Below are 22,900 nucleotides of genomic sequence, written 5' to 3'. Positions count from 1 at the left end.
AAATGTGAGCCTTAACATCATATTCAGGGAATAGCATTGACTGTATCATCTAATTCACTCTATAAAATGTTCTTTATGATATCCTGGATTTGTATAGTTTATCCCAATTAGGCCTTAGATTAAGGTTTTATGCCTTCATTTGGTAAAAACAATGAAATCAGTCGTATAGCTTTAACAGTTACAAGCGCACAGATACCCTATCATTACAGGCGCACACATATCCTATTGCTCCGAGCGGGCCTATATACTGTCATTCCAAGCGCAGCCATATACATCTGGCATTATCTCAACATCCAAGGTAATAAAGAGAATTCTTGGAATGGCCTTTATTCCTCGGTGAGAAGGGTCTTTGAGTATCCATCACGTGATCATTACTATAAAAGTTTGATGGTGAGTTACTTAGTATCATTAGGGAGAGGGTAGCCATTTCGAAACTAACAAGTGATCTACTTAGAAAGAGGTCTGGAATCCATGTACGAACCAGATCAATGACCGGGACATGTGACATCACCAGATAAGGAAATTTCAACATTGGAACATTGTTATCAGGGTGTTAGAAATACTGATGGGACAAGATATCTTTTGACACAATTTCTCCATGAGACATGTTTATAAATTTGGAAGGTTTCATGAGAATTTAAAATGTATCTGTGCACAGTTGCCAAAACATAGGAAACGTCAGAGATTAATTGACATTTTAGGGGATTTGAAAGTAGAAACGAAAAAGGTAATGCATCTCAGGGATTGCAAACTCTATTAAAAGACACATATTATTTTTTATTTGGGTGGTTCTCAACTGTGTTCTGTATAATACACAAGTACCATCTGAACAGTGTTGTCACTATAAAATTTGTTCTAACATTATGGTATACTAAAAATTTGATACTAATAGAGATGCAGATGCCAAGAAAGGAATTTTAATAATGAAATTCAGAACAATCCATAGAAATCCTTAGAAATCAACTAGTGAGATGATTATGGATTTGAAGCATCAAGGACCGCAATAATCAATGACCCTAACCACAAAGGACCTCAACCTCCAAGGGTAAACTACCCCAACCTCCAAGGGACCCCCTTTCCACCCAACTTTTTGCCCCCCCCTCGTTATTTTTTTAATACTTTTTTTTGCGCGTTTGAGACACATAAATTAACAAACAGAAAGGTTTTTCAGCTAAAGCAGGGAACAAGTTTAAAACTTAAAATAAATATAATTACTCTCTATTTTTAAAAACTTCTGGCTGTTTTCCAAATCATACCCGGACCTATCCAAGATATAATTTGAGGCTTTTACCAAGGACATCAAATCTCGTCCAGACTTTTACCAAGGACATTAAATCTTGTCCAGGCTTTTACCAAGGACATTAAATCTCGTCCAGGATTTTACCAAGGACATTAAATCTTGTCCAGACTTTTACCAAGGACAATAAATATCGTCCAGGCTTTTACCAAGAACATTAAGTGTCGTCCAGGCTTTTACCAAGGACATTAAATCGCGTCTCGACTTTTACCAAGGACAATAAATCTCGTCAATGCTTTTACCAAGGACATTAAATCTCCTTCCCAGGCTTTTACCAAGGACATTAAATCTCGTCCAGGCTTTTACCAAGGACATTAAATCTCGTCCACGCTTTTACCAAGGACATTAAATCGATTCCAGGCTTTTACCAAGGACATTAAATCGCGTCCAGGCTTTTACCGAGGACATTAAATCTCGTCCAGAATTTTACCAATGACATTAAATCTCGTCCATGCTTTTAAAAAGGACATTAAATCTCGTCCAGGCTTTTACCAATGACATTAAATCTCGTCCAGACTTTTACCAAGGACATTAAATCTCGTCAAGGCTTTTACCAAGGACATTAAATCTCGCCCTTCCTTCTAAAATAACTACAATGGCAACATTTTACCCTATATTATTAGTATTTTCAAGGTTTTTGGTAGCCTTGATGGAGTATTCTCCTTCTAAACTACCTACAATAGCAACATTTTACCCTATATTATTAGTATTTTCAAAGGTTTTTTGATAGCCTTTATGGAGCATTTTCCTTCTAATTTTACCCTATACTATTAGTATTTTCAAGGGTTTTGATAGCCCTTTTGGAGCATTTTCCTTCTAAACTAGCTACAATAGTAACATTTTATCCTATTCAAAGAGTATTTTCAAGGGTTTTTGGTAGCCTAGGAGGTGCATTTTCCTGCAACACCAGCTACAATAATCGCGTTTTACCCTGTACTTTAGGTACTTTCATGGGTTTTGGTAGCCTTGATGGGAAGTTATCCTTCTTCACCCTCTAATATTACAACATTTTACCCTAGACCACAAGAATTTTCAAGGGCCTTGGTAGCCTTGATGGAGCGTTCTCATGTTAAACTAGCTACAATAGCAAAATTTTACCCTATATTGCTAGTATTTTCAAGGGTTTTGGTAGCCTTGATGGAGCATTCTCCTTCTAAACTGGCTGAATTATCAACATTTTAACAAATATACTGAGTATTTTCAATGGTTTTGGAAGCCTTTATGGAGCATTCTTCTGCTAAAGTAGCTACAATAGCAACATTTTACCCTATGTTAGTAGTATTTTCAAGGGTTTTGGTAATCTTTTTTCACTCCCAACATTACTTTACGACTTTTTGCATACCCAAAAAACAAGAAATACCTTTCAAAAGACTTTATTATATTATTTCAGAACAAGTTCTTTTCGTAATATTCCTCATAAACCTGTTTTACAAGTTGAAGTACTCATCTTTTTTAACTCCCAACATTACTTTACTTCCTTTTGCATACCCCAACACCAAGCAATACAAATCAAGGCTTTATTTTATTATTTGAGAACAAGTTCTTTTCTTAATATTCCTCCTAAACCTGTTTTTCAAGTTGAAGTACTCATCCTTTTTCACCCCCAACATTACTTTACGACTTTTTTCATACCCCAACACGAAGAAATTCTTTTCAAAAGCTTTATTATATTATTTCAGATCAAGTTCTTTTCTTAATATTCCTCCTAAACCTGTTTTATTATATTATTTCAGAACAAGGCTTTATTATATTATTCCAGAACAAGTTCTTTTCTTAATATCCCTCCTAAACCTTTTTTACAAGTTGAAGTACTCATCCTTTTTCACACCCCAACATTACTTTATGACTTTTTTGCATACCCCAACACCAAAAAATTCTTTTCAAAAGGCTTTATTAAGTTATTTCAGATCAAGTTCTTTTCTTAATATTCCTCCTAAACCTGTTTTACAAGTTAAAGTACTCATCTTTTTTCACTCCCAACATTACTTTACGACTTTTTTGAAATAAATTTGGGTTTTAGTTTTCAGAAATGAAACGTCAACGTTTAAAATACATCTGGTTTTAGTAATAGTATTTGATTTTCTGGTAAAGTTGGGTTTTAATTTTCAGAAATAAGAACAACCATGTTTAAAATAAATCAAATTTTATCAATAATATTTGATTCTTTTTAATATAGTTGGATTTTATTTTCTAGAAATACGAACATCCCCGTATAAAATACATCTGATTTTATTAATTATATTTCATTTTTTAAATAAAGTAGGGTTTTAGTTTTCAGGAATACGAACAACCACGTTTAAAATACATGTGATTTTATTAATCTCTTCAGAATTTTCTCAATGAAAAGAAATAAGTTACAGATCAATTCTTAATTTTTTCAAAGACATACAAAATGAAAAGAAATAAGTTACAGATCAATTCTATTTTTTTCCAGAGAAATAAAAAGTTCCACTTAGATTCTTAGTCTTCTCAACGAAGTGAAGAAAAGTTCAAGTTCTCTTCTGAATTTTCTCAATGAAAAAAAATAAGTTACAGATCAATTCTATTATTTTCCAGAGAAAATAAAAAGGTTCCACTTCAGTTCTGATTTTTCTCAAAAAGATGAAAAAAAATTTAAGTTCTGTTTTATATTCCTTATTAAAGATAGCAAAAAGTTATACAATGATTGAATATATTCGCCATGAAGATGAAGAGTTCCACTTTAATTCTGAGTTTTCTCACAGAAGTGAAGGAAAGTTCAAGTTCTCTTCCGAAGATAAAAAGTTCCGCTTTAATTCTGAGTTTTCTCAATAAAATGAAGAAAAGTTCAAGTTCTCTTCTGAATTTTCTCGAAGAAAAAAAAGAAATAAGTTATACTATGATTGTGAATTGTGAACATGTTTGTGAACAAGTTCCACTTTAATTCTGAGTTTTTCTCAGAATTCCGAATTTTACCAAAGAAGAGAAAAAAGTTCCACTTAAGTTCTGAACTTTCTCAGATATGAAAAAAATTAAAAATTTCTGTTCTAAATTTCTCCGTAGAAGATAGAAAAGAAGTTAAAGTTGAATTCTGTATATTCTCCATGAAAATAGAAAAAGTTCCACTTTAATTTTGAGTTTTCTCAGAGGTGAAGGAAACAAGTTCTCTATTCTGAAGATAAATAGTTCCTCTTTTAATTCTGAATTTTCTCGAAGAAGTGAAGAAAAGTTCAAGTTCTCTTCTAAATTTTCTCAAATAAAATAATTTACAGTTCAATTCTAAATTTGTCCATATAAGTTAGAAAAAAGTTATACTTCGATTCTGAATTTTTCCTCCAAGAAGAGAAAAAGTTCTGCTTTAATTCTATATTTTCTCAAAGAAGTGACGAAAAGTTCAAGTTCTCTTCTGAATGTTTTCCCAGAGAAGAGAAAAGGTTCCACTTTAATTCTGAGTTTTCACAACGAAGTGAAGAAAAGTTTTAAGTTCTCTTCTGAATTTTCTCAAAGAAAAAAAAACATAGTCCAATTCTAATTTTTTACAAAGAAAATAAAAAATATCCGACTTTTTAATAAACATTCTAAGCGTTTGACATGCTAGCGCATCATAAAATAATAGGAATATAACAAAGTAATGCATAAAATATTTCTATTGAAATAACAACATGTAGAATATTAACATAGAAATATGTTACGTACAAATTCTGAGCAGTTCCACTTTAATTCTGACTTTAATTATCAGTCTACGTGCACGGACGTAACCTAGTCTAAATTAACCTTAAAAATGAAATAAAGCTATGTCGACTATGCATGTCTCTCTCACTATGTATGTTTGCGGCTGTACCACACATATTCTATGCTTGCTCTTACAACGGAAGCGGCTTTCCCAGTGGTACTCCATGGTAGGTTATCAAGACTACCTAGTTTATTGCAGGTATTAAATCAGTAATTTTCACCCACTGGAGGGATAAACACCGACATCATATTAAAAAAAAGAAGTGAAAATGAATTATTCGAGGAAAGTGTGTACACATGATAAAGTCATCGTCGCTTTGAATGCTGTCAAAGAGATATATTTGAACTGAGAAACAAGTAGTAGTGGTGATCTTATTGGGAATGTATGCCTACGTTGTCATGATAGTGAAGAGTTAAATTCCTTTGGAGTACCCAAGAATTTTCACCATGCAAATGGCGGATATGTGAAAGTATCATTTCCATAAAAGTTAGTACTCAAAGAGAATGCCAACATAAAAATAATAGTTTATGAAGAGGGGCAAGCCGAAGCGAAAGCATTCTCGGAAAAAACTCTAGGGCTCAAAGTTATTTGATTTAACTGAACCCCCTGTTGAAGTACTTGCTAGTGTAATATCACTATTTACATTATTGGACAAATCCGCTATATTTGGGAGTGTAATACCAGTCCCCACACCGAAAAAATCTGCAAAATCTTATTAATTCAATCTGGGGTCGGATCTGACTCGGAATGGAAAATATCCTGAAGTTGCAGTGGTGGTTTAATAATGATATCTCCATGTCGGTAAAAAAAACTTCCTGGCCCCTTGGTTTGATGGTTGTGATAATGCCGATAGGTTAACCTAAAAATTTTTTTTTTTTTATTAACCCGACCAACAATATTTTGATTGGGTGTGTTTGTGTGTATGTGTGTGGTTTTTGTGTGTATGTCTGTGTGTTTATGTGTTTATGTCTATGTGTGTATGTTTGTTTGCGTGTGTTTAACATTATGCTTCGAGTGCAACCTGGAAAATGAATGAGAAGTTTTTTTGGGGGGGGGGGGGGATGACATGGTTATATTAAGCTGAAAAAATAATATTTTCACTATGTTTGACAACTTGAAACCTTAGGGGGGTCAGAACTTCCAAACAAGAATCCCCTAATCCCTATTATTATTATTATTATTATTAATTTATTACCCACTATTAAACATTCAAAATGTTGTAAATGGAGTACAAGAAAAGATAAGAAAGTAACATCAAATAACAACAAAATATCCGAAGAAAACTAAACTACAGAAAAACAAGATTAAGAACATTCCTACGACAAGCAAAAAGACAAATTAAAGTTATTACGACATATAATGAAGAGAGGCTTGGTTCAAACGCCTTTACAAATCGAACACGGCGATTCAGTACAGCTATAAGCGAGTCGGCTATACCATACTTCAGAGATATATTCGAATTCCTCATCCAAACTGGAAGACGAAGCAGATTATTACTTTTTTCCACTTCTTAACTTGCGTTAGATCCTAACATTAAAATTTTAAGTTTTTTTTACCCATTAAAATATTGTTCACGAAGTAAATTAGTCGTACGCATAATAACCCATTTGGTTTCTACTTTTTTAAACAAACACACGCACACACCCATACATATGAGAGAGAGAATTCAATATTTCTTACGTTTTTATTGAGAGAGTTGGCCAATTCAAGGGAGTTTTAAATATCGTCGATCATTTTCATCAAAATCTCTAGCATTGAATCGTCTACATGATCAAGAGACTTTTTTAACCCCATCATAAAATACTTCAAATACAAATTCATCATCATCTCGTCGTCTTTTCGGTTGATCAGCATCAACCTAGAATAAAAATAAAATATGACGACTGTATTGTTTGCTAGATGTATACATAGTGTCTTTTTTCTATAAGTATATTTAATGTGATTTTAATACATGAAAAAAATTTGAAAAACTTCAGTTCAATAAAAAAACTAAGTATCATTATTTTTCTAATAGAAAAAAATCACGACTGAAATATTTATATCATCCCCTTTTTTTACTTTTAAAATATCACAGGTGATTGTTTTTTTGCTCTAAGTATATTTGATGAGATATTAAGACATGGAAAAAAGTAGTGAAAATTTCAGTTAAAAACGTTACCCTCCCCTTAACCCCACTCCACCACACTTTTTTTCTCGTTAAAAACCAGAAAAATATTTTAAATTGGGAGATGGACCCTGTCTTGCTCATAATACGTATTCTAATAATATTCATGTTAAGGTTTGGGTTCAGTAATAACCCATGGACCGAATACAAAAAGTTTAAGAATTACGAGTAGGGGGAGTGTGTTATTGAAAAAAAACTAATGATTATATATGATTTCCAAACACATAAAATTCAGTAAATGCCTTTTTTTAACCGTCTCCTGAAGGTGCAGGTTCAAAATATTCCTCGGACTGAATTCAATAGCTCAATAAAACCTAGAAGGGTGAGGTGATTTTAAACTATACATACAATTCGCTAACTAAAGGGAACTGTAAATGTCATTTGATAAACGGAAACTGTATAAGAAATAGCTCCCATCCACTAAGCATACAATGAAAAATATATCACTTACCTCTTGTTTATTGCAATCCTTATCACAATTCCTTTCATTAAACATGTTGCTAGATAAATCTCTCTTCATCTTATGAAAATAACTGGGACAAGCATTCTTATATATCAAAGTATTTGGCTGAGATAACGCCTCGGGCCTGCTTTCAATTCATGGCGTTGTTACAGAAAGAATGTAATTTCTTATCAAAGCAGAAGTACAGTAAGACCAGCTGTGTATGGCTGCGCTTGGAATGATAGGATGTGTGTGCGCTAAAGAAGTTAGAAGAGTTTTGTCGAGAATAATTATTTCAGAAAAATGTTAAACCTCGTAGAGGGACTAGCTATTTAATAGCACATTGGGATGTGGGCCCGCTCCGAATGATAGCCTGTGTGTGCACTTGTAATGATAGGGAACCTGTGCGCTTGTAACTGTTATAGCTATGCTACTGATATCATAAAGAAGATTATTTAAATACTTTGGGAAAGTAAATGTTCTGCCCATATTTTGTCAATAACGTATTAAGCTAAACATGTGTACACAGATCCGAACCTTAGGAGTGGGGGGTAAACAATGGCTTTTTCCGACGGGGCTGGGATGAAAGACACGGGAAATAAACATATTTAGTCTTAAGATCTAAAAAAAGTAAATGATCAGTTCGTATTTTGAGCCGTTTTTGGGAAAATGCTCCTCTCCCCCTCCCTTTATCTGGATTTGTGATGCATTATCTAAATCTCTTGCCAAAATAGTTCCTTAATAACGACCAAAACCAATTTGCAGTTGTTTGTGGAATTAATGTTTCTTATTCTTAATTATATGTGAAAATAAAATAGATTATCATGAAATAATTATCTTTCCTTTTCATGTATATCAGTGGCTTGCTGTTGTTACATTAGCAGTATTATACAACTATGTCTTCATTATTGGACGAACAGTATTTTGGGAGCTGCAAAATTTATTTCCAGTCCTTTGGGTTGTTTTGGACTACGTGTGTGATGCTATTTATGCTGTTGATCTTTTCGTACATATGCATGAAGGTAGGAATATTTTTCACCTACCTTCAATTTAATTTTACCTCTCAAATTTGAGGGACATTTTTTTTATACAGCTTTTTAATTGTGTTTTCAGTTTCTTTTAATTAGATAAACTTGGATATCGTCATAGGCTGCGCAATAGTGTTGCCTAAGTAAAGAACAATATGGTTTAAATATATGACTCTTTTTTTCTTCTTTTTCTTTTACCAGGCCACTTCGTATGGAAGGAGTTGAAGTAGAAAATTTACAGGGGGCTCATTCAATTGGAAATTAAAAGTTTTATGGTCTTTTTAAGAGACAAAAGTCATAAGAGGGCAACCACAACCTCCTACATCCTTTTAACTGCCCTAGCCACAAAGATAGGCTATTCGATCAAAATTTAGAGATAGCAATGTTGTACAAAATAGTAAAAAATGTAATAGATATGTCTTCGGGAATAAAATGACTCCCCACAGCTCCTTGGGAAAGAGTTGTATGTTATGCAACTTGACCTTTGTGTGCATACACGTTTTGTTATTAGGGAAGGGTTGTTTTATCCTGGGTCTCCAAAAAGGCTAGGTATTACGGTGAAACTCCCAGGGAGTGTTGAACTAAATCAAAAGACTTTATGTGAATTCAAGCTGTATAAAGAAAGTGCCTATAATATATAGGCATATGAATCTTTCATAATGTTATGGGAGATGTTGAACTGAATATAAGGATATTATGTGCATCTAGGTGGTTAAAAGGACGTATATGCAATATTTCAGGATCGGCTAAGTTGAGGTTGAGGGGAAACGTTGAACTAGATAAAAATACGCTATGTGAATCCTGGCTTTAAAAGGCCATATCTGTAATATCTCAGGAAGTGACTACGCATATAAGTTTGAAACTTTCAGGAAATACTGAACTATGCAAAAAAAAAAAAAACCACTAAACATCCCAATTGTAAAAAAAAATGTTGGCTAAGCTTATCAAGTTGAAACTTTTAGGGATTGATTGGGGCGATATTGAACTAATTCATATAAAACTAAGTGCATCCAACTTGCCAAAAAGGCATATCCGCTATATCTTAGGAACCTCTACGGGTATTAAGTTGAAACTTTCTGAGAATGGCGAGGAGGGTATTGAAGGAAATCGAAGACAATCTGTGCTTCGAGATAATGAAAAATGGGCACTTGTAATATCCCAGGAATAGCTAGGGGTATTAAGTTTAAAATCTTAGGGAATGATGAGTGAGGAGTTGAACTAAGTCAAAAGACACTAGTTGCATCGTGGGTGTCAAAATAGCATATATACAATAACTCAGCAGCAGCTAAGGATGTTAAGTTGAAATTTTTCTTATAAAAATGAGGCGGAAATTCAACTAAATTATAAGAAACTCTGTGTATCCAGGTTGTCAAGAAGGTATATCTACGTGGTCTCAGGAACTTCTAAGGGTATTAAGTTAAATACGAGTATATTAGCAAGTGGTGAGGAGAGTGCTGAAAAAAAAATCAACATCAAGGTTGCAGCGGCAGCTGCAACCTAGTAAAGAGCGAACCACAGCCCATAGTAATCAAAAGTTGAAAAACATGTTTTAAAACGAACTGTCTAGTGAAAAAAATTCCCATCTGACACTGGATCAGGAATGGTAACTATTGTTTCGGTTATTTTAAGAAGTAAAAGTTTATTGCGAAAAGAAATTTATGGTTATTTCGAAAAAGAGCATGAAACCCCTTTAAAAGGGGGTCAAATCGAAATAAAAGTGCACCATTGAAATCGGCATGGTCTAACACCTTTGGTAGGATAATTACAGTCCCCCACCTAGAACACCAAGGAAAATAACTTTTTTGCACGGGTAGCACTGTAGCACTGTCTCCCTAGCAGGGCTAGCAGGCTTGTTTTCTAGCAGGGCTAGAGGATGGCCAGAGCATAACAGACAGGTGTGTAATAGCTCATTCGAAAGGGAATAAAATTTTTAAGTGCCCTTATTAAGTGACCAAAGGGATTGGAGGGCAAACAGCCCCCCCTGCTTACAGGCCCCCTCCCCCAAACTAGTCCTATAAAAATTTTGAGTAAGCCATTTTGCTTAACATAGTTAAAAGGTCCAATATATATGGTTTTGATGATGATATGGCCCTACATAGTCTCTGGGGAAGGGCTGTATGTGGTATCGGGCGTATCGATATCGCGCGTATTGATATCGCATATATCGTATTGGGAATATTGGTAGTGGTATCCGCAGTTGATATTTTTTCAGTCATTTTCTAGGCTCATTTTTTAAAGCATGTCCCGGCAAGGTTTCATGGTTGCAGCGGCAGCTGCAGCCTAGTAAAGAGCGAACCACAGCCCATAGTAACCAAAAGTTAAAAACGCGTTTTGAAAAAAACTGCATGGTGAAAAAAATTCCCATGGAACGCTGACTCAGGAACGTTAACTATTATTTCGGTTCGTCTTAGAAGTAAAAGTTTATTGCGAAAAGAAATTTATGGTGATTTCGAAAAAAAGCCTCAAACCCCTCGAAAATGGCGTCAGATCAGAATAAAAAGTGTACTTATTTACTTCCCCCTATTTTCATTAGTTTTTTGCTCCTGCCTAGGTTTTGAAACACACCTTTTTTGGGTCATTGCATTTAAAAAGATACTTTTTTTTATTAAAAAAATGGGGGAAACAACCGAAAGTGCACTTTATGGAAATATGCTATCAATTCCAATTTATAAAAAGCGAATATGTATAAATATAAGCTTTTAAACGCGCCCTTAAACAGCTTTCTTTTCAGAAATCTACCGAGTTACGTACGCTGTGAAAGGTCCTTTAGAATCCCCCTCCCGCAATTCTAATTTTTACAATATTCTTTTTCAATTTCTTAATTTTACGATTGATGGGCCCTTTGTGTTTTCTTTTTCCAAATATTGCTGAAATAAATTCCTGAATGCGCGTCTTAACGCAACTTATGCATAGTAGATTATTATAGCCCTGGAACGCACAGGTAATGTGTTTGATAGCGGTAGAAAGGTTGTTTAACGAATAAAAATCTGAATGTTCTTGCATTCAGTACATCCACGACCCCTGAATTTTAGTGTTTTTTTTTTTGTTTTTTTTTTAATAAAACTCAGGTTTTCTTGAACCTCCCCTAAAATTATAGTTCGTAAATTTATGAGCGTTAACATGAAATTTAAATCGTCAACTTTTGTTAATATAAATATTTAGAGAAATTTCGGATAACCCGATCATGGTTGCAGCGGTACCTGCAACCTAGTAAAGAGCGAACCACAGCCCATAGTAATCAAAAGATGAAAAACGTGTTTTCATAAAACACGTCTAGTGAGAAACAATTGCAATCTGACAATGAATCAGGAATGGTAACTATTGTTTCGGTTAATCTTAGAAGTAAAAGTTTATTACGAAAATAAATTAATGGTCATTTCGGAAAAGAGCCTGAAACCCCTTAAAAATGGCGTCAAATCGAAATAAAAAGTGCACCAATGGAATCACCATGGTCCAAAACCTTTTGTTGGATAATTACAGTCCCCCACCTTGAACACAAAATTGCTACTAAATTTAATTTTTTTTAAACAAAGGAAATTTATTTTGATATTAAAACAAAGAATTACAGATCTATATCTTGTTTTTTTTTTAAATTACAAACAGAAAAGACGATCTTTTTGTTTTCTTCATGGCAATTTTTTCTTTGAGCATCACAGCTGCTTCTCCATCTAGCTCCTTAATAAGGGTTGGGTCCTCAGAGATTTCCCTGGCCTGAAAGGGAAGAAAAAACCTGTTAATAAATAACTCAAATTGTATTGTATGGTCTCAAAAGCGTTCATATTTTTTCTATCTTTGAATAACATAAATTGTGACTTGAAACTCAATTGGGTCATTGCAACAAAATAAAAACACACGGCATGAAAAGCAAGTCGTTTTCAGTAAAGTATAAATCTAAATTGCATGTTCCATGTTTCATTTACTGGTGAAAAACCATGATGTGTAATATATAGTATCTTGATCAGGTTTTAATTAAGTTGAAAAAGCAAATCCAAAACTATAACAGCATTTAAGATATAAAGGGAGAAACAGTTTATAAACAAAATCAAGAGAAAGTTTCTACAAAGCCGAAAAATTATAAATAACGTGAAAAATTAGCCTCGTGAGTAGGGAGCGACGTTATATTTAGCTTGCTGCTATTCACGTTTGGTAGGGAGTACGTAGTCCCTGAGTCCCAAGTTCAAGGTCACGGGGGAAAACCCAGAAATGTTTTTGTCAACAGAGACCTTGGGAAAAACCTTAGTTACATAACATGTTTGTGAACAATTTGAGATTTTGGGAAAACCTAATTAGTTCCTCAACAAGTTAAGACTTGTTGTCAAAAACCTAGTCATTTGACTGATTTTTCAACAGGATTTGGGGAAAAAACCCCATAGAATTGGAAAATACTCTATATAAAGTGAGAAAGAGCTAGTTAGTGTCACAGTTCTGAATTGGATTTTGTTCGATAGTATTATTGTGAATATTATTTTGTTTTCTTTGGAATATTACAAAAATGAGTAATTTCACTGTATTGAATATTAAGAGACACGAGGAAGAGAATAGTGATGAAATGAAAATAAGAGCTGCAAATGTATCAGTTGAAATAGCACCAGGGAGCAGATTAACTTTCGAGTGGGATGAGATGTTCAGTAGATATGTAATATCTCTGAGTCGATTCAATATGGATGAACAGATATGTTTTGCGGCCAATGTAAATATAATGAATATATCTACCTTACAAGCAGGTTTGAATGCAATTGTTGAGCATATAGAGAAAAATGGACTGAGTCATTTACTGAAAAAGCCATAATATTGTTTTATTTATTTATATATATTTGTTGAATAAAAATATTGATGATTATTTTCTTTTTTTTTTGTAGTTAAACATTTTGGAGAGTTGTTTACTCTTTGTAGGAGAACCAATAGGTGATGAGAAAGTATTTGAAAGTGACTATTTTCTTTCTTCAATATTTGTTAGTTAGTTTATAATCAGCAGTGTAAACATCAAGAGTAAAAAAAAAGAAAGAAAGATGAATGTATTTGAGAAAGAAACAATTATACAGAACCTTGTCACTTTGAAAAATGTTTAAATCTAAATGATCAGTTTAAGAAATTGTCGGTGCAGAGGTGAAATTGTTGTGTAGAATACAGTTTTCATAGGATAGACCATCAAGAGCGCTAGGAGTTTGATTGTTAGATTTTTTCTTCACCACAACATTTAAATCAATAAATTTGGATGACAAATCAATGAAATAATCTTCATTGGAATATATTTGAAAGTGTATATTTTCGGACAAGGGTTGTTGAGGATGAAATTGCTCATAGTAACCATGTTTGACACTGACATCAACATTTTCAGCATTGAATAGATTTGATGATGAAGTAATCGATGGTTGTGATTCTTTATGAGGGAGATAAGTCATCTTATGAGAAAAAATCTTGTTTTGATCTAACAATCTTTTTCTACTTCTTTGTGCTTTTTCTTTTCAAAATTGTTGTTGTTGATGGCTTAAGTTTCTCACCTGGATGGAGACTGATGAGTGAATGGCTACCATGCATCCTTTTTAAACCTTTCCCATTTTGTTGAGATTTTAATTGTTCGGCAACAGCTCTTGCTGAAGATCTAAGATTTTCCTTAAGACTGTCCTTGTAATTTTTACCCGAACTCCAGTCCTGTAGGGTTGAGCCAGCAAAATTTGTTGCAGCTGGTACAATATATTTCTTGGCAAGCGGTAGTGAAGAAGGAAATAGCATATCAAACCAACTACCAAGGCCATAGCCAGACATTGTAGTACGCCCCTTGTAGTAGTCCAATCCATGACCTATTTGATGAGGAATCAGAGCAGCAGCATAACAGTTAATGTCAGGACAAACAAATGGGATTCTTCTACTATTCATCTTGAATGACAGGTCGAAAATGACATGTAATAACACACAAACCCTTTGTTACAGCTAAAAGATCACCGAGTTCAGTTCTTAGTGTTAACTGACAAATTTCCAAATATGAAGTGTTTACAGGAAAATACTGGAGGGGTCTTATATTATAGTGATGAACATTATTTTCTGTACTTTTTATTTCTACAACACTTAAAAGGGGGACATTGGAATGACCAACTCTAAGGGATTCCACAAACGAACTGTAGATGAATATACAACTGTTCGAGGAGAATCTGGGTGCATAGTCTGCATAGATAACATGGTCACTGCCACTGAAATTTTCTGTCTTAATAATACGGTTGTTAAAACCGAGAACCATGCGTAAATTCTCATTGAGGAAGATTCTTTCATTCTCAAATGGATTGGTAATATAAATTCTCCTTTGTTCCGTCGAATAATTGAAAGTGAAACCACCTTTTTTTCGACTTGCAATTTTTTCTTGATAACTTGACACAGCTCATGCATATTATTGTATTCCCTGTAGGGTATGTTAGCAATAGAGTAATCATTAGAGTCAAAAGTTGCCATTGCACCTTCATCACCGAATTCAAACGGTCGTATTTTAATATCATGTGAGATCTCCTTTCTTAGGACGTCATTTGTATTCTTGATAACACAATCGACGAGAGCAACTTCATATCTACCTTGAAATTTAATGGTAGGCAAAAAATCACTTGGTCCAAAAATCACTTGTTCTATTCAAATCATCATTGAGAGGATTGGAAACATTGCAAATGAATGTCACATAGAAATCATTGGACATTGTGTAAGTCTTCAACACCTATCCAAGAATCAAATTCAGAGTTGTACCCAAGCCAGCGAACTAACAACTGTTTCTTACCACCCTGCGTTTGAGTTTTTAATACTTTTTAAATTTGATAAATACCACTATCTTTAACTGTTTGCAATTCATAGTTATAAAATCCCCCCAAAATCTCATCATCTGTGCTATCTCGTATTCGATAGGTCATGGGACTAGTCTCTAGAACTTTTGACACTTTAAAAAGTTCAGTAGACCAAAGGTAATTCCCTTTTTAAAAAATATTACTTGACCGATTGATTCGAACCCTATCACCCGAAATCAATTTGCTTTTTATTCCATTTTCATCGTTAGAAGAATATTGATTGACAAAAATGTCAAATGTATTGTTATCATTGTTATGAGCATCAAAAGGACTAAGATTGGACAGGGAACGATGAGAACGTTGATTGTAAACTTGCATAATTTTATCCAAATCATGAATAAAGACAGCAATGTTTTTGAGTGTACAATAACGATGAGGACGTTGATTGTAAACTTGCATAATTTAATCCAAATCATGAATAAAGACAGTAGTGTTTTTGAGTGTACAATATCTAGAAATGAGAAGACGAATGGTTCTAATCAATCGTTCAGCCAATGCAGCCTTTATTGGACTGTGACTATGATATAAATGTGTGTCATATTTTAGTAGAATTTTCTTCACATGAAGATTGACAAATTTACTTCCTCGATCCGTTTGAATTTTTTTTATAGGAATCTCGATCAAGTATTGTTTCTAGAGCAATTGCAATCTCCTCTCCACGCTTAGATTTCAGTGGAATGGCATAGTAGTAGTGACTAAAAATACTAATTGCAAATAGAATGTACTTGTATGGTTTATTGTTTTGTCGTTGCAATTCATCCAAAGTCATAAGATCAGCTTGCGTGATTTCAAGAGGGTAAAATGCCCTAGTTTTCCGATATTGATTATTGCGAAGTCTGCGATTTCGAAGTGTGTAGCTAGGTTCATTTTGAAAATATCCTTTTGCTACACTCTGTTGAACATTGGAGACTTGAGAAAGTGTACTGGGAGCACTAAAATTCCCCATCTCACAAACATTTGCATAAATACGTTTCAGAGTTTCATCCATTTTGCATGTAAATGTGTACCACCACCTCATACACCGCCACCCTTTTGTATACTAACAGAGGTGTTGGTGGTTGTCGGGGGAAGATGCTTTTTTCTACTGGCTAAAGTTGAATTATTGCTGCTGCTGCTTTTGTAATTGGATTTAGGTGTACTTGTTAGCATTAGGATCTTGAAATAATCTTTTTCAGAATCATCATCACCCTCCTCCTCCTTCTTTTCATTATTTAATGATGTCAAATCTTTTAATTTTCTTCTGTTGATCACAAGTGCTTTGGAAAAATTCGATGTTTGTAAATATTTCAAAAGATTTGTGTCAATGGATAGAGTTTTCTTGCGATTTGAGACAAAATAAGTTATTAGATCAATGAGATTGTAAGTGTTGCTACCTAGGGTGATTTGATGATTTTTAGCATCAATTTTAATATCACTGCTTTCATTCAAATAGTTTAACAATCTTTTACCCTGTTCCCGATAGGAAGCTGGTAATAGATCTAATATTCTTGATAAGTGGCCTTTGAGTGGTAGTAGTGGTGTTAATGCAGATGATTTGGTGATATTTGCCTCTTGTATCTTATCTGCAACATTCACAACACTAATGGGTTTAATTTGATATGGTTTCTGCTTGTCAACACGACGAAGTGCCATTTGAAAACTTAAAAGTTTCTGATCATCAGGTATGCTATAAGGAAATCTGTGACATTACCCTCAAAAGTTTGCAGTGGAGACAGAGCGTCATCAATTGCAGTCAATTTATAGGGCTTCGCCATATTTTTCCAATACAGTTACGATTGAGACGGAGAAAGAAGAAGATTGCTAACAAGACCGGCAATTATTGGTAATAAAACTGTGAAAAACCTTCCCCTGCCTGAACTAAATGTTTTCTTTTCTGTTTTTGACTGGTCTTTCCCTTGGACAGTGCACGAAAAATGGATTGATGTTGTCTAGTTTGCTTCTTAATAGCATCTGGTAGTTGAACATTGCCTGCAGTTAAATTTAAACACAGCTCGGAAATGAGTTTAATAAACTCTCGATCTATATTGTTCAATATGACTTTCCTAAGCCTTGGTTTTGAACTACTCAAAACAGAGAACAAGTGTCTATTGTGATGTAACTTCTACAACGTCATAGTTTCAACTAATATCTTTTCCTATCACTCACCGGCAGATATACTGTTATCTCACTATCGAATATACTACTAATAACACGTAGTTCTTCAGGTTCTGATTAAGGTCAGGTGTTTTGATTAAGGTCAATTACAATGTATCCATATGGTTTGGTTGTAGCCTGATTGTAAGCTGATAACAAGAATTTTGGTTGACCCGGATAAATTTGTTTGTTTAATGTTATGAGGGAACTTGAGTCACGAACAACTTTTTACAGAATGTAATGAGTACAGTTCAATGCAAGAGTTCGCATACATTTACCCTGATGAAAGAGATTGTGTAGAACAATGGTGACGGAAATTTTTTCATGATGGGAACGTACTGTGAACAATTTGATCATTTCCACAGACCATTGCTTTATTGATTTGGCTAAATCATCAATAATACGCCAAAAATTTGTTTCAATTGAGTTGAAATCAGCATCCAATGCCCCGATAAGTTAAACTTCAGGCTCAGCAGTCCATAATCTATCAAATGGATGTTGCCAAACATTATAGCAATAGTTTATATTTTCTATGGTAGTTTGATGATCTCCTGCTGCCAACATTTCACCTCGATTCTGAATTATTTTCATCAAAAGTGAAGTTTTCCCACTCATTGATGGCCCACAGAGAAAAACTCTCAAAGGTGTTATAAACTGTTACATAATCTATGTTTCTTTTTCTCTCTCTGCTATTTATATCTAACTCTATTCAATGAACAACAACAACTGAAGTAAAATCAAAGTGTTTACTATATTAAATAGTCAATACATAAAAAAAAAACATTAGAAATGTAAATACAACAATTTGTTTTACATTGTGCAACAAAAACTAGTGAATATATATATATATATATATATATATATATATATATATATATATATATATATATATATATATATATATATATATATATATATATATATATATATATATATATATATATATATATATATATATATATATATATATATATATATATATATATATATATATATATATATATATATATATATATATATATATATATATATATATATATATATATATATATATATATATATATACATATTTATATATATGAAGAAAAAAACTTAATAATACAACACTGGGGAACAAAAAAAATTACCCTAGATCATTAAAAGAAGCTACCGGTAGTGCCCCCCCCAGTGGCGGCCGGCAGGGCGGCCGAATGCCCCATCCCCCCCCCCCCGGAACGCAGGCCTCAAGGCCCCCCAAGGTCTTAGGAATTTTTAAATAAGTTTACTCACACCGAGACATTCCCTACGACGGAAACAATCGTCTCGGTCGAATGTTAAGTAGTGGGCAAGGTTAGGGTACTTAAACCATCTCTACAAACATTAACCTTGTCAGAAATGGTACTCATGGCAATCTTTTCAAAATTTACAGTAAAATTTTTATATTTTAACGAGCGACTTCGCTTCGCTCCAGCAGTTTCGCTCGTTGAATTGTATTTTCAACAATACAATTCCTATAGACGTCCATGTCAAAATTCTTTTCTACATAGTGCGTGGGCACTCCCTTGCAACGTTTTTTGATTTCCTTGGTGTGCGTCAGTATAAAGTACACCTTCGGACTTAGAAACATACCCCGAGAAATCATGTCACTTCCCGTTTTTGATTTTAAAAATAAAAGTCGGTTTGGAGCTTGACGTTTGACTAATTCCAGATAGACTTCCCCCTCCCAGTTTGTAAAGTCCATCCGAGAACTGATGATTTCACCGTTAGCCAAATCTTCACGTAGGTTTTCTGTTTTGACTTTTAACAATAGAGAATGTGTATTCCCGTAGCAAACCTCTACTTGTTCCTTCCCCGGCCATTGTACCCTAGCCACATTGTAGTAGAATTCCAACATGAGCTTCTTTGAAATTTCCGATTAGGCACTGCCTGAAGCAATAGTTTTATTTAATACAATGTTTCTTTTTTCTATTCAATAGTACCATGTCTGGAGCAATGATTGTAAAGGAAGCGTAATTGGGATCGGCAATAATTCGAGCACATTGGTCAGGATCGGTAACAACGTCACAACGACTCCTATTGCGAACACTTTCGCACATTTTACCAAAGGCCGAATTTAAAATGAGTTTATAGATTTCTTTTTCGACCTTTGTTTTCGCTTTGGAACGTTTCTTGACAAAAGTGTCAACAAACGTTTTCAAATAAGGTTTTTGACTGAATTGGATGGTTCTGTAAATCGTTGTGGCTTTGAAACCATTGTTGCACATCCATTTCAATGCCACGTGATGTACTACAATATTTTTTTTTCGGCAGGAGATCGGCAGTAAGTTTTTGTTTTGAAGGTGACCAATGCATTCTCTCCTCCTCCACCAAAGATATATTGCGAGAACTCAAAGAGTCCCTAGACACAGGTCTATTAATGCACGGAAAAACAAAATCTTTTACCGTATCATGAAGCTCCACTGGTATCACCCCATCAATTTCAAAAAACTATCTCACCGGCCCATTCTCCTCAACACTGGTAATTTTGGGGAAATTGGAGGCAGAAGGGTCGTTGAGCCACTTATAGTCACCGCAAGGTAGAGCATAATGAGACATAGCCGAGGGGTATAGGGAATTCATATCAAGGAAAACTGTATCCGAATTTCCCCCCGTCTTCTCTCCAGATGGATCAGTTTCCAAGATAGGATTCCCACGAAAAACGTAGCCACCTCTCATTGATCTCTCGATAAACAAATGTTGCTCAATGTCGGTGATGAGTCCAATTTTTTCCCGGCTAATTTTTAGGAAGAGGTCCATTACCATATGTGGACTGGAAAAATAATACCCTAGATCAAGATTAAATTCCGTGTAAATTTGGTCCGTATTTTTACATACAATATCCAAAAGTGTGAGCACATCACTTGACAAATACAATTTGCAGTAGTCAAATCCATTTTTACACCCTCCCGCTGCCCACACCTTTTTGGCAAAATTGTATTCATCAGGGGTACGCCTACAATCATGCAGACTGTCGTAAAACGATTCAATTGAGGGAGTTTTCTCCTCGGCAGATCTTGACATGGAGTTAAAATGATCATAAGCGTAAACTCCTTTGACCGTTAACAAATCATATAAAGCATTTGGAAGTTTTTGTTTGAGAAGGGGGAATGCATTGCAACCGTCATCGTTTTTCTCTACTTGAATCAATTCGCTCAAAGATTTTGGAAAAAAGCTGAAGGAATCTAAATAGCGAATTTTATTCGTGTACTCAACGCCGTCTTCAACATGTTTCTACATATATTCTAAAACAAGCAATTTTTCCGATGATTTAGGTAGTATTTTTTAGGAAATGCTGTCTTCCACCCATGCATCATCTATAACTCCATTTCTTTGAAGTTGTGCCATTGCTCGTAGCACAAACTTCAGATCAGAGTTGGAATTGTGTATAAAAACCGGAAGAAAGAGTTGCTGTTTAATTTTTAAATTGCAATTATTGTGAGCCCACCCCCGAAAGTTACTTTTCCCTGTGGAATTAACATCAATAAGATGATTATGATCTTATACTTTATCATTCTCAGCAAGAGCACCCCTACAAACCCAACAAATTGATCCTAATTCTAGAGCATATTCTTCCTCATCTGATAGTGACATGGGATATTTGGTGTGACGCAATCTTGATATAGACTTATTTGCTGTTTTGATTAGTGCTACAAGTGATTTTCCATGTTACCCACCTCTCCCATAGTCTCAAAAAACTCTACCAGTTTCATTTTGTTGTCGGGGTCTCGTTGAGCATGTGCATAGGACACGGCTACAAGTTTATGTTCTTTGACTATATTTGGCTCTGATGATTCATTTTAATCCAACAGTCTTGCTTCGCAATGCAATGCCACCTTATCACTTTGTAACAGGGAATTTTTAAAGTTTTTAAATTGTAAAATGGCTTTGTCTCCTGCCGGCATTTCTACCCTTTGATTACCGTGAATTTTGCAATATTTCATATGATCATTGAATGTTCTCTCAGTTCGAAATGGGGAAAGACACATGGGACAGTAATGACGTTCCCCTTTCCGAACACTCTGAGACAACAATTTACTAGTTGCAGCAATGGGGAAAAAATGACCATATGAATTTATATCTTTGGCAGGCTCATATATGATCCAAACCAAATTTTTTATATTATCTACTGCCAGTGTCCTGACTGAAAACAAAACTCCTTTTTTATTTGGTTTCTTCCCCCCCATCCCCAAATTCTGTATCATATTGAAGAACCACTACTCTCAACCCAAGATTTTAAATTTTTTTTCAAACATAGTTATTTCTTTTAAGGACACCGGATACTTACCCTCCAAACAATCCAAATTTACTTTTGGGAAAGTTTCTCAACCATTGCGTGCAAATTAGTCCAGTTTTTTCATGGTAGCTTTCGCTGCAAGAGGTCTATGAGCAGCAGCTAAAAATGAATATTTAAAACATTTCAAGTCTACGTCAAATATTAAACCTTGAACTCCCCCTGTAGCCGATAAATCTGGATGACGTTTTTTTCGTCGGTGTCCACCCGCCCCTCTTAAAGTAAATTGTTTTTTCAATTTACTGAGCTTCAGATCCAGATGCTCTATGAATAAAATAGTGGACCCACTACCCTTCTGATTAAATGTATCCAAAGTGGATATTAATTTATTGACCCAATTGAATAAATTATCTTCAAAATTATTTAAGCCAGGGTAAAATGTCTGATTGGCAGTTGAAAAATAAAAATGAAAAATATCACCTGACTTTCCTTTTTGCAAATATACTTTTTGACTAATTGAAGCTTTAATACCATCTCTTCCGCCCCAGTTCTGGATCTGAGCCTCAATAAGTGCTCGAATTTTGTCGATGTATGTATGGAGAGTTTCATCGGGGTCAATTAAAATAATACCTCCGTCAGTTAAGCTCTCCTCGGGGGGATTAAAAGCTACCCTGTGTTTTTCACTGTGACCTAGAGCAGATTTTAACAGACTAAATTCACGTAATACACTTTCTGGGGGCGTGACAGTTTTTTCAAACCCTGCACCGTTTTGCACAGGGATCAAATCACTAACAGCATCAACCCTGCTCCTGGAAACATCACTCAACAATTTCCACAAGCTTGTTAAGCTCTTCCATAGTAAACTGAAAATCAGGGGGAATATTTTGCGACATACCTTCACTAATATCATCTTCTGATAGTTAATCCGGCGAAATAGGATATTTCTCTTTACTCCTTTCTAGTTCTGAACCATGGAAGGTAGTCCATTTTGTCACATTCCCCTGAAACTAAAATAAAATGAATTTACTTTTATTTTTTTTCCTTGACTGGATGTCTTTTCAAATGCACTCACACA

At 34.4% G+C, this 22,900-nt stretch overlaps 1 protein-coding gene across 1 annotated transcript in view; it reads left to right on the top strand.

Annotated features, from left to right (window-relative positions):
* The first annotated feature begins 320 nt into the window (after window positions 1-320).
* Window positions 321-22,900, top strand: part of CngA (Cyclic nucleotide-gated ion channel subunit A) — a 76,817-nt gene continuing 54,237 nt past the window's right edge. Inside the window, exons 1-2 of the mRNA XM_089087593.1 lie at window positions 321-390; window positions 8,454-8,616. Coding sequence (XP_088943719.1) covers window positions 388-390; window positions 8,454-8,616 — 166 coding nt within the window. The 5' untranslated portion in view covers window positions 321-387. The remainder of the gene's footprint in view (window positions 391-8,453; window positions 8,617-22,900) is intronic.

This window comes from Artemia sp. Qi Xiang Cuo, chromosome 4 (genome assembly GCF_049724085.1).
Source record: "Artemia sp. Qi Xiang Cuo chromosome 4, ASM4972408v1, whole genome shotgun sequence".
Lineage (NCBI taxonomy): Eukaryota > Metazoa > Arthropoda > Branchiopoda > Anostraca > Artemiidae > Artemia > Artemia sp. Qi Xiang Cuo.
This window is presented reverse-complemented; position numbering and strand designations above follow the sequence as displayed.